The 15,348-nt window shown below is 36.1% G+C and overlaps 1 protein-coding gene across 2 annotated transcripts in view; it reads right to left on the bottom strand.

Annotated features, from left to right (window-relative positions):
• The window catches only part of phip (pleckstrin homology domain interacting protein), a 46,679-nt gene that overhangs the window by 23,886 nt on the left and 7,445 nt on the right, over positions 1–15,348 (bottom strand). For both annotated transcript variants that reach the window (XM_015394745.1, XM_015394754.1), the window contains exons 8-14: positions 12,132–12,353; positions 9,453–9,553; positions 9,189–9,259; positions 8,390–8,490; positions 8,123–8,163; positions 7,591–7,689; positions 3,656–3,812 (exon numbers count right to left, since the gene is read on the bottom strand). In XM_015394745.1, the coding sequence (XP_015250231.1) occupies positions 3,656–3,812; positions 7,591–7,689; positions 8,123–8,163; positions 8,390–8,490; positions 9,189–9,259; positions 9,453–9,553; positions 12,132–12,353 (792 nt within the window). The remainder of the gene's footprint in view (positions 1–3,655; positions 3,813–7,590; positions 7,690–8,122; positions 8,164–8,389; positions 8,491–9,188; positions 9,260–9,452; positions 9,554–12,131; positions 12,354–15,348) is intronic.

Genomic DNA, 15,348 nt, shown 5'->3' with positions numbered 1-15,348 from the left:
TCGATACTTTTTTGAGTATCGATACTTTTGACAACCCTAGGTCCTAGAGATCACACTGACAGTAGTAATAGCCGTGTAATAAAGACTACTACACAATATTGACTGCCATAAATCTCTTATATTTTGATGCCAAATACAGTAAGATTTGAAATTTCTTCAGATTATAAAATAATTTAAAATGCATCAAAAGGTGTTAAAAAAAAAAAAAAAAAAAAACATACAGCAGAAGCTTATCCATTTCAAAAACAAGGTCAAAACAAATAAATCTGTTAAAACCATGTATACACTCCTTAGATAGAGTTTAGGAGGACAAGAGGCTGCCCTAATAAAGTTTCATTGTCAGTTTGTCTGGATAGTCTTAATGTGTGTTTTATTAAAAAGCCATAATGGAAATAAAACAGAAATGATCCCAGTAAAGCAATTATTGCCGCCTATGAACTCATGTTCATTAGTTTTAGATGAATCATTTACAATCAAAAAGATCATTCAGTGTTAGACGCACATCTTCGGCTGTTACTGGTCTTCTCAGAATTGGATATACCATCATTTCCCCCAGGCGCAGACCACATATTTAAAAACATCAGAGCTCCAACAAAGACTCAACAGACTACAGTTAGCATGTCCAATGCAAAAAAGGACTCAAAGGCATCTTAGAGTAGTAGATAGAAGGGCTTTTCTCTCTTAACAGAGTATCACACCAACGCTGTATTGCAATTAAGAACAAAAGTCCTGGGATAAAATCATTTGGACAAATGAGTGCAACAGAAAAATGTTTTGAAAGGGATTTTTTAAAAAGCATGTCAGCACACACACATCAAACCAAGTGCTAAACACAGTGTTGGAGGAGTAATGATTTGGGCCAATTTTGCCATCAAAGAGCCACAGGACATTAATAGTTTTCAATATTTTTTTTGTACATTCTGAGTACATCTCTGTACAAAACATTGGGCCTGATGCAACATTTTGTATTCTTGCCGCAAGTTTTTTTTCTTTTTCTCCTATTGTGGGCTTTTATGAACGCGACACATCAGATTCCACAAACGTTCTTAATTAAAGTAAATGATCATAAATGATCCTTGTGAACTTGATGCACTCAACATGTGCTTAAGTGCCCATGTGTAACAAGAAATGTACATTTGAATAATCACCACCCAGAAAATTCCATATAGGACTATGAATTTGCACGCCTCTGTGAATGAACACGCAGCTGTTCATTCATAGAAATGATACTGAAGACAAAGAAGAAAAAACTTTAAAGGTTTGCAGTTAAGTTCTGTTGACTGAGAGCCGAGCAGCATAATTACAAGCCCAGTAACAAGCCAAGCAGTGGGGAATAAATTATAAAAGCTGTAAAAGACGTAGTTGTGCTTTTACAGATTGCCAGATTGCGTGATTTTTGTCCACCTAGCGGTAATTTTGATGTAGTTACCAAAAAACAAACGGCTGCATTTATTTTGTCAGGAAAAACTAATCCTGAGTCAGCTAAAAGTCAGGGAATTCTGAAATTATGTAAGACTGTGGAAACCCTGTATAAAATAACTATGTATAATGATTCTCTAGAAAAGTCACATTATATTAATAGTATTATCTTGTATAAACAAACCGTGACTCTAAAATAAAAGTTATTTATTTGTGACATTGACTTCTGTCTTGTGATTTATCTTAAGTTTTTAACCTGTCAAGTTTTTTTTTTAGATTTTTAAAATTACAATATATATATTTTTCCAAGCACACAACAGTTTAAAGCAAAGTTTAGTTTGAAAAGAATGTGCAGGAAGGATTGAAAAGCATGTTAACACGATAATGTAGGCTCGAGTTCATTATCTGATGCATGCATATACACATCAGGAACCTGTAAACTTATAAAATACTGAATTACAAAAAACATAAAAAAAAACAAACATGTTTCATTGATATATATACAAAAATGAATATTAGGAACTATATTTATCAAACATTATACTGGGCAAGTAAAAATTGTTTCTGGTCAAATGAAATGTGAAAGTCACTTGCCCTTCGGGCAAGTGGTAAAAATCTTTAACGTCAACCCCTGGAGTGTATTTCTTTAAAGTTAAGACAAGTTTAAAGTTATCTTCATTGAAAAGTACAGTGCTTTTCCTTCAAAAATAAGGGCATTTCAATGTGACCCCAAACTTTTGAACGGTAGTGTACATGATATATAATGATGTAGCCTAATAAAATTAACAATTGCTTCTATGTAAACAAATGTGGCCATTTAGTGTAAACACTAGATTTGGAGCTGAAAGATTGTGCAAGTCTTCTATGTCAAGTGAGGAGCATTTGTAAAATTTGTTTATACCTAAGAGAAGGTTCAAAATAGGAAAAAAAATGGTGAATGAGTAATTTTCTCCTAGATCACATAGGAATGACTTAAGAACTAATTTGTTTGTATGAACAGTCCCAGCATGAGGCCATTAATGTAACTGAATATAACATTATCTGTAGGTCCTGCAATGATACAGCAGAAATAAAGAAAGTGTAGTAATGCATTATCCTTGTGAACCAAGTCAGATCACTTTTATTATTTTTTATTAGAGAACTACACAGAGTATATGGAACTAATTGTAGGTTATTTTTCTTTTGCAGTCTGAACTGTGGTAGCTTATTTTTGTTTGGGATACAATAGAATAGAATAGAATAGAATAGAATAGAATAGAATAGAATAGAATAGAATAGAATAGCCCTTTATTGTCCCACAGCAACAAATGTCAGAATTTGCTCAGTTTATGACTTCTGGGTCCAATTTAACTGGATTTAGAGTTTTCCAGGAAGATATCAGGTAGTAAAATAGACATATTTTGTATTCTGAAAGAAAGTGCTTTTAGTAAGAAATCTAATCTCTAAATATGGATGGAGATAAATCTAGACTCAGTGCCTAGTTTGACAGATCAAAGGAAAAACATGTCAGATTTACAGATTGTGAAAATGGTTTATAGATCTACTTTTATATCAGTCATTACTTCCTGTTTGTGGGCATTTAGATTCTAGAGAACAGCAATAATTTTCTTACACAGGGAAACAGGTTTCTTATCTATATTATCGCAAATATAAAATTAAACAAATTTCCTCTGCACATGTTAAGTATTATTAAGGGTTCTTTCTTTAAAAAATGAAAAAAAAAATGGTACAGTGCATTAAAAATATTGAAGCTTTTTTTAAACTGAGTTTCCATGGGGAAAAAAAGCAAATAAATGTCACAGTTGAAACGGACTGTGTAGGAACTCCTCACAAAGAACCGGGAAGTCAAATAGACTAAAGATTAGCCAAAACTGGCTCAAGCAAACAGTAACTTTATAAAGGACTTTGGGCCTACGCTGTTCACCAAAACTTGGTATAACCAGATAAAGGCAGACAGGAAATAACTGCCTAAAACAGCAGCTTAAAAAGGTTTGTCTCATTTTGTGTTTTTAGTTTTACTGTTATTGCAAAAAAAAAAAAAATTTGAATACAAAATCCTTTGAATTTTGCCTACATGAATGTTGAATCTGTTGTGTTTTTCGTAAATGTGTGGTTAGTTTGTAAATATTTTAGGATCTAGTAAAGAACAGATATATTATTAATTGTAAAACTTAACTGTACAACACAAAGCAGACATTTAATTGGTTCCAGAGTTTAAATGCTCAGCGGTTCTTACCATCAGGACATGAACCAGGTTCCCAGTGATAGAGTTCCACACTTTCAGAGTCAAATTATTGGCTGCTGTGATCACAGTGCTGTCATGGCGATCCCAGGCCACCATGGTAACCTTCAGCTTAGTGACTTTATCTTCTAAGGGAGGAGGGTTGTACTTCCTGAGGGAAAAGAGAAATAATGTCAATAACACTGGCTGCATGATTTTTTACTTCAATAACAATGTACTAGAGAAAAAGTAGATCCGGTACTGTACAATGCTGCAAATTATTAAAGGTTTTGAAGATACAAACTATGCATGTGTTTGTTAGACCATTTAAATATTTTAATTTCCCGGTGCTAAGTAAGACCTTATTGCGACGCTAAGTCAGACTTAATGTCAATCAGGACTATCTAATGGCTACTGTTACTCCACTGCAAAGGTGCAGAAAAAGTTCCTGTAAACAGAAACTAAACAGCTCATCAACACGCTGAAAATATAGAAGTAAACCGTTGGGCCATTATGAGTGATGGAAAATATTTATAAGACCTATATACTGTATATATTGTTGATGTGTAACTAGAGCGCAACCACCTGCTCAGGCTCACAACACAACCCCTTTAGCTCAGCTGTTATAAACAAGGAGGCAAGTTTGTTTTTTTATCAAAATGGATAGAGAACATAATGTAGACAAAGAATGAAGTACAGAATGCTCTTAAGAGTTTTGTGGGTGGCTTTTAAAGAAGAGTGTTAATTTAGTCCTAGAAGGACAGTCTTGTGGTCCTACCTCCAGTTGAGACACCGCTCTGATGCAATGTCTGCCTGACGGGCTTATCTGATCTATCACTGCCATCCTCCTAAGCTAGCACAAGCAAACCGCTGCCTCTCTTCTGTTTTTGCTTGCCCTAAAATGTTTATTTCTGTTCGCAAGAACTGTCTTCTGCACCTACCTCGCGAAGTGAGAGTGGCCAAGAAATAGTCCTAATTAATATCAATGTCTGACATAAATCCTGGATGTTTTAACATTGTTTAAATAGTCTAACAAAACACATCATTTTTCTAGCTTTAAATCTTTGATAATTTGTTCCTCTGTACAATACCGGAATTACTTTTTTCTCTGGTATGTTACCAGCTGTTTCTCAGTGACACTGTTACATCTCAGCTACAGACAGTTAAAGTTTCACTTCAAGTCCAAAAACATTGACTGTCCTTTCAAGTTCATTTTTTCATTGAGTCTTTTCAAACTGAATTCAGGGGGAAATCTGAAGTAAAAGTTTTTTGAAAAAGAGAACCATTTTCCACACTGTAGGCTGTTCAGATCTGCTGCCAAAACAGAGAGGCGGACTCTGACTGGTGCTCATCAATTTGCTCTTCTTTTTTAAACTGAAACTAGAGCCAACCAGAGGTAACAAGAAGGCTGAATGGTGAAAAAGCAGAGTAATGGGTAGTCTGAATTGCCCAGCCTGTCTGTCATGAAATATGCTGGCTGCAGAAACAGCCTCATCCTTATTGAAATCTCAAAGGTATCCGTGTTTCCTGGGGAACCAATGCAGAGGCTTATTGCTTACGTCTTACAACACCAACTACCTTCAGTGCTAAGAACGACAGCTTAAAATATCTCCTCTAAATCATATTACTTCTTACAAAAGTGTCTTTAACATTTCTTTTCACAAAGCCCAACCAGTAACTTCAAACTACAGTTATGTTGTAAAAGGCTAATTGTGCATCCTTCACCTATACAGTTCCTACATATTAAGAATCAGTTTGCAGAAAAGAAACAGAGAGGCTGCCATAGAGAACAATAAAAATTGTAAATGCTAAACTTTGTTTAATCTTCATCTTGGATCCAAAACAAGCAATACCTCCCCTCCCCCTTTGCTTAACCTTGCAGAAAAGTCTGATGCTACCTAGCCACAAAAACATTAACCTGCTATTTCCTGCCTCCTTGAACCGGTTTTCTTTAGTACATTTTATGTCTGACAGCAAATTTCATCTTTAGAAACAGCCATGCTGGGGAGGTAGCTGTTTAAAAACCAGCCTTATTCTTATGGAAGAAGCTTGTAATCTTCAACGAGTCTGATTGGCTTAGTTTTTCCTGTGTGTTTTTCTCTCAATTTTCAAAACCTAGAGTTCATCGCTCAATTTGCTCATCAATTATTCAGATTTAACCATTTAGATTATGGTCCGATTTATGACCATCGACGACCAAACACTAATAGTCAGGTAACCATACCTGGCAATCATTGCATAGAAAGGAAGCAGCAGTGGAAGAAACAGCAACCTTATTTGACAACAACGTAGTGAGACAGCATATTTAAAGATACATTCCTGCCTCTTAAACAATCAACAGAAAGTCTAGAGCTATGTTAAAAGACAGAATATAGCATAAAATAACCAAGAAATTAGATGTTCCTCACACTGGACCATTTAAAGCTTGATCCTCCCAGGCTTTAGCTTGATTTTTTGGACACAAAAAAGCATAACCTTTTAGACTTTAGTGCGCAATCCCAAATACCATTAGGTCATGATAACAGAAGCTTTCTGTAATTTGGAAAAAACAAAACAAAAAAAAAAAAACATGCTTTGTTACTATTAATATCAACAAAGGCTTAAAAGACACTTTTAAGAGGATCTTCTGCAGACATCTACTAGGGATGAGTCTTGCTATGGTTGTTGCGATACGATACATGTCACAATACTTGGGTTGCAATACAATATTATCACGATATTACAATATATCACAATTTTCAAGATCTAAATTAAAGGTATAGATGATAAATCAACTGCTGTATATGTTCATCAAAAGATAGTGATCATTATTTATTTTGGCATCCATGTTTTTTGGGGTTTGAGTCAGTCCACATCTTCCACTGTGACTACCCTGCAGATATGGTGCTGCCCCGCACAGCAAAAGGGCTCCACATCACTATCTACCTTAGTGGCGATGCAGAGGAAGCCCATTTTGATGCATTGTTTGAAATAAATTTTTTATTTTTTTTTTTTAAATCGATACTAGGAACTAAAAATCGATGTTATATCAGGCAGCCAAAAATCCCAATACATCGCCAAATCGATTTTTTCTTACACCCCTAACATCTGCGTATTTTAGGCTGCAGGAAAGTCAGTGAGAACAACACTTCTCAGCAGGTAACAGTAAGGCTCATCAGAATAAAGCAGAGGTATAACCAATGCCCCAGTTTCAATAACAATCTTGATACCTTAGAAGAAAAGTGTCTGCACTCTGTGTCAGTCTTAAGGGCAGATTAGAGTTCTGCAACCGCACACATCAAAAGTCGCTTGGGTCTGGTCGCAAGCCAGTTTTGCTGGAATTTCTAGGGATGGACAGCAGTTTCCCGCCAAAGCGCAAGGAAGAGCCTAATGGAGAACTCGCGAGAAATTCGGCAGATCGCACCGGATCGAGATGAAAAACCACAGAGACAGCCGGAAAGGCGTACCAAGGACCAATCACAGCTGTTTTTTGTTTTCGACTTCTGCTTGAGGTCTGTGCGGGTTTGAAACTGTCCAACGCGTAGTCATGATCTTTTTGAGGCGACGACCGTTGCAGAACCTCTGCGCAGGGGACAGAGACAGATTGGACGGTTGCATAGGCTATGCGTCAGAAAAATAAATTGGCCTTAAGTCAATTCAAGTTAGTTGGATTACATTAAATAATATCTGTAATGTTGTAAGAATCTAATACACTACAAGGAGTGATTTCATAATTAATTTTAGAGTGTTTTTTGTTCCTTATTTCACTTTAGAATGGTCTCTGATGACCAGCATTAACCTACAGCGCATCCTGAAGAGGTCAAGGAACCCAGTCACAGTGGCGCCTCCATTCCCAAGAAAAATACATTTTTTTTTGTACATAAATAAACACAGAAACAAAACCGCTTAAGGCTGTAAAATCATCTGAAGCATTTTTGGCTGCACACTCACACAGAAACACACACACTTACCCAGGCAGTTTGGTCTGCATATCCAGCAGAATGCTCTTCCAGCCCTGAGGCTGCAGCTGCCAGATTCGAGCTGTACCATCTCTGCTGCCACTCACAAACCTACAATACATAAACATGCATGAAAGGGAACAAAAGTTCTGCTTTACACTATAAATCATTCTTCCAATACGTACACTTCAGACAAAAAAAACAAAATCTATTTTGGTAGCTTTCCTCTACAGCTTTTGCATTTTTGTATGTCTTTTTCACAGCTGAGATTACGACAGCTGAGGGGAAAAACAGATAAGCAATTTTGTTTCTGCAAACCCCATACAGGCACATTTGGTTCAACATCGGAGAACTAAGTGAGGAAATAAGTCACCGCCTTTGCTTGTGTGTAATACATAGTGTGTATAACAGCATCTATCAAGCATTAACTTAGGTGGCTGATTCTGCTGACACCATCAAGCTGCAGCACCCAGAGGTTCCGTTAAAAACAGCGCTGCATATCAACACCTGATATTATCTATGGAGCACAAAGACACAAACCTACCTGTCACTGCAATGTGAAAACTGGATGCTGTCAACTTTATCCTATGTGGGAAAATGAAAGAAATATCAGAAAGCCCGCCCAAATTTCTTTGAGCAAATGACACCTTTGAATTAAGACCAATTGTTATATTTTCATCCACAGCTTTTAACATTTCGTTCACTTGCAAAAAAAATATCATGGTTCTCATTGTTAGCAGATGGTGTTATAAAACAAATATTTAACAAACCATAAAAACAACAAATAGATTTAATGAACATGTGGACTCACTGTGTGGGACTCAAGCTCAGAGATCTTCTCTGGTTGACCTGACCCAAAGTAGTAAACCCTAATGATGTGATCAGTGCTTCCTGTGGCAAGGAACATCCCACCTGGACACAGAGACAAAGGAGCAGCCTCCAACCTCAGGGTTTCAATAACTCCATTAGGCATTTCCATAACACCTTCCATATCATTGGCTAGTTTTAAATAGTGTCCTATTAATTCAGGTCTGGTCCATCTGACCAAAGCCTCTAATTCTACAAGTCTGGGTCCCTACATGTAATATCATTGCTTATTGTTCTCCTGTCAGTAGTTTTTCCATTCTCTGTAGCTCCTCCACTGTGAGATGCTTTGCTGTTTAGCAGCTTTTCTGTTGAACAGCATGCAGTCGTATCATACTTTCTCAGTTTTCACACCACAGACTGAACGATCCTCTGTGAGATCGTTGATCTTGGGATATTATTATTGTTTTAGCAGCTAGGTTCATTGCATTGTAATATATTTAGGAGTATCAGAGTAGAGAGGGTTTGAAAGGTATGATCAAACATTTAAAGATGACCAGCAGGTTTTTAAGTGACCATAATGTAATGAGCCTTTTCAATTTTTTAAAACAGGACTTGAAGTGGTTAATAGATTCATTTTTAGTTAATTTGAGTGGAATAACATTAAATAACTTTAAGCTAAAAAATATAAAGCTTGTATCAGACTGTAGCACACACTGCACACCTACTATACAGTCAGTGTTATTTAACTACAACAGCTAGAGGGTTTAAAATGTTGCTGGTTAATAAAAGCAGGTTGACTTCACCTGCACTGAAGGAGGAGCAAATCATCTGGACGCCGGGTCTGGACCGCTCTGTGAATTTGCTGGGTCTCTGGCTGCAGAAACATCAAGAGAATAATTCATAATGTGCAGAATTATACAACTTCTTCATAAAAGCTGATCATCTTTAATGAATGTTGTTAACAAAGATTGGAGACAAACTAAAGGACTGGCAGGTCTGTAAAATGCTTTCTACAGACAGTACGAGTGGCGCTTCTGCAGGAGCATAACGTGACTGCTTTTCCTCACCCAAATTTGAGTGTGCGAGCGTCCCACTGCCAGAAGCAGATGGTGCCGTCGGCTCCGGTGGAGGACAGGTAGCGTTTAGAGCCACTACAGAGAGGCGAAAACTGCAATGAAAACCAATTAGTTGGTTACTGGGGAGCATATCAATGACAGTGAAATCTTTTATACTTTTTCATGTTAAAAACACTTTAATATTTATTTTAATGGAATTTAGATAGTATACCAACAGAAACTGGTGTTTGAGTTATATGAAGCATAATACATGGATTTCAGTATGTTACCTCTGCATTTCAACTTTTCTTTTAAAACTCTTCAAAATAAGGTCAAATTTGCAGACCATGGCAGTTGTGCTGTCAACAGATTGTTCCCCCTGACCTGTGAGTACTGTCAAAGACAGCGCATATCAAACTGATCATGTTCTCATGTCATTTAAAATCAAATGAATGAGTTTGAATTTTATTTTACTTAATTGAAGCTGATTTTAATTATCTAAACTGATTCATTTATATTCAAAATGCAAATTTCTTCTTTTACTGTAAAAATTCTGTAAGTTTATTTTCACTTTCAGTTTAATGATTTAATTTTAGTTCACAGATTCAGTTTTTGTGTAAGAAATCTGGGCCATTAGGTCACACACTAAACACAGATTCATTGATTTGTTTCACGTTTTCTTTAAAACTCTATATAACCTTGAACCAGCCTCAAACACGTATAAGCTGTCATTCACCAAGTCAAAAATATGAATGAGGAAACATGGGCCGATATCAAAGCAGCGGCTATTTAGAGTCAGTAGCTAATGGCTACAGGTAGCATAGGTGTAACAATTAGCCCTGAATTGTTTCATATGATGCTTGTTATGCATTGTTATTTGGCATTGTTAAGGACATCCGTTCCACTCAAACATTAAACTCAGTTTCACTTTGGTCACATTCATTTTCAGACCAACGCATTCAATTTCATGAAAACAGATGCAGTTGGAACAAATTAAACTCTGTTCCTAATGATACATGTTTCTGCACGTATGTGTTTAAGTTAATACCATGTTATACCATCATGTTAATATTCAAATTTAGCCACACGGACTATTGTTTTTATTTGAAGTAATGGTTGTCAAGTTGATTGTTAAGAAAAACTACATGTGGATCCCTGCAGTACCTCCAGAGTGATCATTGAAGCCGGCTTGTTAATTTATATAAATAAACTACATTTTTCCATTTGCAAGGCAATCATGGTGTTCTGTTAAATCTGCATTGCATATTTATTTATCTATTTTATTCATTCATTCATTAAAAGGAAACATAATAAAACCTGTGCAGGTGACAACTGAAATCATGAATGAAAGAAAAGGAGCAGAAAGAGGTAAAAGACGTATATCTGCCCCATTTTCAATAAAGTAATACTTATTCAAACTCAGATAAATACAACCATGCAAAAAAAATACCATGTTCACCAATAAACAGAAAACAAACAACAACAATGAAAAAAAAACTAATTATACATCAGCCTATCTACTGTCATCTCGACTCAAAGTGCCCTTCAAGTCTTGTTGCAAAAATCAACACCTTTAACAGAAACACATCTCTCCATTATCGCCGTTCTGTACCTAGATTTTTTTAAAATATCTAATGCTTTTAAGTTATACCCACTTCTTCTTTTAGAAAATATGTTTTGAATATCTTTTGGTAGAACTTTTTTTATTTGCCTTAAACATGAATTTTAAAATATACTCTTATCAACTCATTAAGTTTTAATGTATTCAACTTAATCAATATCTGATTTGTGTGATCTCTGTATCCACTTCCACTTATAACTCATATTATAACTCATATTTTATATACTCTTAGTTCTCCACAAAGTGTTCTTTGCTTGTTTGCTAAAGTCCTCAAAGAGGAGTATTAGGTCTTCTTAGAACACCTGGATTTATACTAACGTTGTTTTACATACTGAGAGTCACAACTAACTAAATAAGTAAACAAACCTGATGGAGCTTTTGAACTAACATTTTGTTTGAGCAACATTTTAAGGGTATGTAGGCTTTCAAATACAACTGCATGTATCTATTGAAATAATTTAGTTGGTTCAGGTAAATGGATTCTGAATACAAAAGCAAGTCAGGCTATTTAAAAAATTATAGTTTCTGAAAAAATAAACAACCCCTCAATCCCCTAAAATAATAAAACATAAAGAACTAAATGAGTCATGATCTTTAGACTTCTGATCTCGTCATTAAATTGGTGTTGGTTTCAACAAACCAATAAAAGCAGTGCTTGAAAGCTGAGTTTAAGAAGCGCTAATTGTTTTGTATGTTGCTCTAGCTGAGATATTTGCAGAATACAGTGGATTTCTTATGCATTAGAGCCATAAAACAAACCAGTTTATACATTTTAAGTAAACAGGTGCAAAGAAAAGGCAAAACACAGCTGGAGATTAAGATATGATGCCAGACAAAGAGCACTGTTAATTATAATTCTTGTTTTAATGCAACACCCATTTTATTTTTCATTGTGTATTCTATCTCTCTTCAGCTTAACAGACTTTGATTTCAACAGGTTAGGAAAAGCAACATCATTTGATTTTTTTGGGACTGATAAAGGTCAGAGTTGTCTAAAGAAGAGGGCAAGTTGTTTAAATAATGTCACTGGCTTTATAATCAGGTTTTCTAAGTTTTCAGACTGCTCCTACCTGCAGAGAGGTGATGGAGGCAGCATGCCCCTCCAGGACAGCCAAAGGGGCGCAGGTTTGTAAGCACCACACTCTGATGGTCTTGTCACACGACCCGGCAGCGATCATGGTGTTCTCGTAGCTCACAGCCATGTCGGAAATCTCTGCAGCGTGTCCCCGCAGGGTGGCCAGCAGTCGGCCATCATCTGTTCCCCAGATCTTCACCAGGCAGTCATCTGAACCCTTGGAGGTATAGAGCGGTGTGAAACATGGCTGTTACTTGTGGTAAAAAAAAGATGTCTTTATCAAGCATTAAAAAATAAATAAATAAAATCACAGATAAAAAAAAAGGGGCATAAATATTTCAAAGAAAAATACTGCGTTTTATTTAGTCAACCAAATAAGCAATCGAGTTTATGCGAGAATTTAAGTGATACGGAAAATAAAACATCAAATATTGTGAAAACAACAAGTAAATGGCAGCTCTAGCGTGAAAGTAAAGATTCACACAGGTTGGAAATAATACATCTAAGATAAAAATTTATTCATACAGCTGCACTAAAATCTGGACAGATGCCTTTCAGGAAGCTTTGCCTAAAGCTACCATTAACAATATTCTCTCTCTGTAATGTTTGGTACGGTTTATGTTGGAGTTCAGGGAGACTTTACAGACAGCTTAAAGGAAGCTTCCCAAAACCAGCAGGTGTTTGTTTTGGAATGCCAACTTCTGCCCAAGTTTTCCTCCATCTGACCAAATCTAACCTCCTGAGAGGCAGGGAAAACTGATAAGATGTCTAAGAGAAGCACAAGAACCAAGAAGAACCATAAGAAACAATGACACCAGAGGCACTGTCGACAGGAAAACCAGCCAAGCATCAGGACTTAATGGGCAACCTGCACCACGACTGAAACATGCAGATGTGTGGAGAAATGTTTACAGGCCAGACAAGATAAAGATTTACCCGTAAGGTCAAACAAAAAACATGTCTGGAGCACACGAGATGAGGCTTTCAAACTTAATGAAACTGCAACATCTGTCAAACATTGTGGCTTCAGAACAGATCACCCTACAAAGAGCAGCTATAGAAATCGTATTGAACATAAATACAAGCAGAATCTAGGGTAGGAAAATCAAAAAATAAGGGTGAAAGTTTGGTCAAACATTGAGGATAATGCCAGGATTTGTTAATCCCTTCAATCTGCTTTGATTATTTCCAAATATAAACATGGTTGAACTCATGTTTGAGCATTTAGATCAATTTTGTACTGAATAAAAAAATACAATGCACAGTAAATTCTAACTTGCAGCTAGAGCAAACTATCAATATGGAAAAGAAAAACCAGGTGAGCAAACTCTATTATAACAAGATTGCAGTCTTTTTATTACATTATAATAAAATCCAACAGATGCACCAAGGTATAAATAAACAGCACTATAACGCCTTTTAGGCTGAGACTGTGTTTGAAATCTCAAACAGACGTTCCACAGAGTGCTGTCTGCAGCAAAACATCCGATCATAAACAGGAAGAAAAGCAAAGCTACTGACTAAATACCCTGACAGACTGGGCTGCATGAAGCTCTCCTCATGAAACAAAACAGGAGCAGGGAGACAGAATAGAATAGAGCTTCTCCATTATGATGATTATCACAAATATTCGGGGTAATAATGAAACCAGGATTATTTTTACCAAGTAAGGAAACACATCAGACTACACAAAAAACTAAAATAAAAAAAAGGTTATTTGTAAAGCAGAATATGATTTAAAAGTGTTGGTAACATTTCCTTGAGACTGCAAAAGAAATTCAAATTTTATTGATATAAAGTGAAGTAAGACTGCTGCCAAAAACAGACTATGGTGTAGAATGATAAAAAAAAATATTTGAAGTCAAAAAAATCAAATGCTTTGACATTTTTTAACCAAAGGACATCAACCAGATAGCAAACGCCTTAAATAGCATCAAAAACCACACATCATTTAAGTATCGCATCAAATAACGTCAAGAAAATTGGGCAAAGAATGAACACAGCATTTAAAAGAAAAGCGGCCAAATAGATTGCGTCGACATTCTTCAGTCCTCACAGAGGAGATCAAGAGCTCAATTCAGGCATGAAACCCGCCTTCAGGGGGGAAATTCCTGGCTGGGATCCAGCTTGCTGAGGGTTAAATGTTGTGTGATTTAACACGGTGTCAGATCCATCTGTGCTTTAATTAAGATCTCAACACAGTTTAGAAACACAACAGGTAACCATCATTGAGATGCAAAAGCACAGCAATGAAAAAAAATCTAATACATAATGAAGTGGTGTTCATCTCATATATGAAAATCCCGTTAATTGTTAGTTATTTATTTATAGCTATGTAGCCAAATTATGACAGGGAATAAGCGAAAGATCAAACTTTATAAAAGAGACAAAAACGATGGATGGACTAAATGTCCACTAATATTCGGGTGTTGTTTTCTTCAAATTATTTAGACCTAAATACTCCAATCGACTATTTTCAATCAATCATTAAAAACTTGAAAGTTTTGAATGGAAAATATATGGATGCAAAGAAAAATAAAACTTTAACAGACTTTCCATCCAAATGAAGTAATCTTCATCTGTCATTTCAATGATCCTGATAATGAGCTTCAACCGATTTCTGAGATTTATTACAAAAATCAATATGAACGCCTGCGAATCAATCGCTTAAGCTAAACCACACTCACTTGTTCATTGAATGTAATGATCTAAGAGCATGTTTAGGCCGCACTCAACAATTTATAAATTCAATCATACAGGGTTGAAGCCTAAAGACCGAAGAGATCCAAAAATAAGCAAATAAATAAATAAAACTGATGATAGGAGACGGCAGGAGGGAAAAATGAGCACAAAGGAGAAAAAAAAAAAAAGAGACAGAACGAGAGAATGACAGGAGAGAGCAAAGATGAATTTTAATTCTGGCACTTAGCCAGCCCCTCAGAGGAAACATTTTCTCCAGTTAAGAAGAGAAATAGCAGGAAGGAGAACGAAGAGGAAAGAGAACAAAGGAGGGACAGGCCACGATGAAGAAGGGTTAGAGAAAACGGGGGACGGATAACAAGCAATCTAACCCTGCCTTCATTCGCAGCAGCCCACCATTTTTAGAGATTTAAGGAGCGAGACGCTGGAAGTGGTAATGCAGCACGCAGTGTTTAAATCAACAATCATCAGCTCTAATGTTTGAGCAATGTTTAACTCGACTAAAAATCAGG

This window comes from Cyprinodon variegatus, unplaced genomic scaffold, assembly GCF_000732505.1.
Source record: "Cyprinodon variegatus isolate N-32 unplaced genomic scaffold, C_variegatus-1.0 Scaffold25, whole genome shotgun sequence".
In the NCBI taxonomy this organism is placed as follows: Eukaryota; Metazoa; Chordata; class Actinopteri; order Cyprinodontiformes; family Cyprinodontidae; genus Cyprinodon; species Cyprinodon variegatus.
The sequence above is the reverse complement of the archived record's forward strand: the minus strand, read 5'-3'. Positions and strand labels throughout refer to the sequence as shown.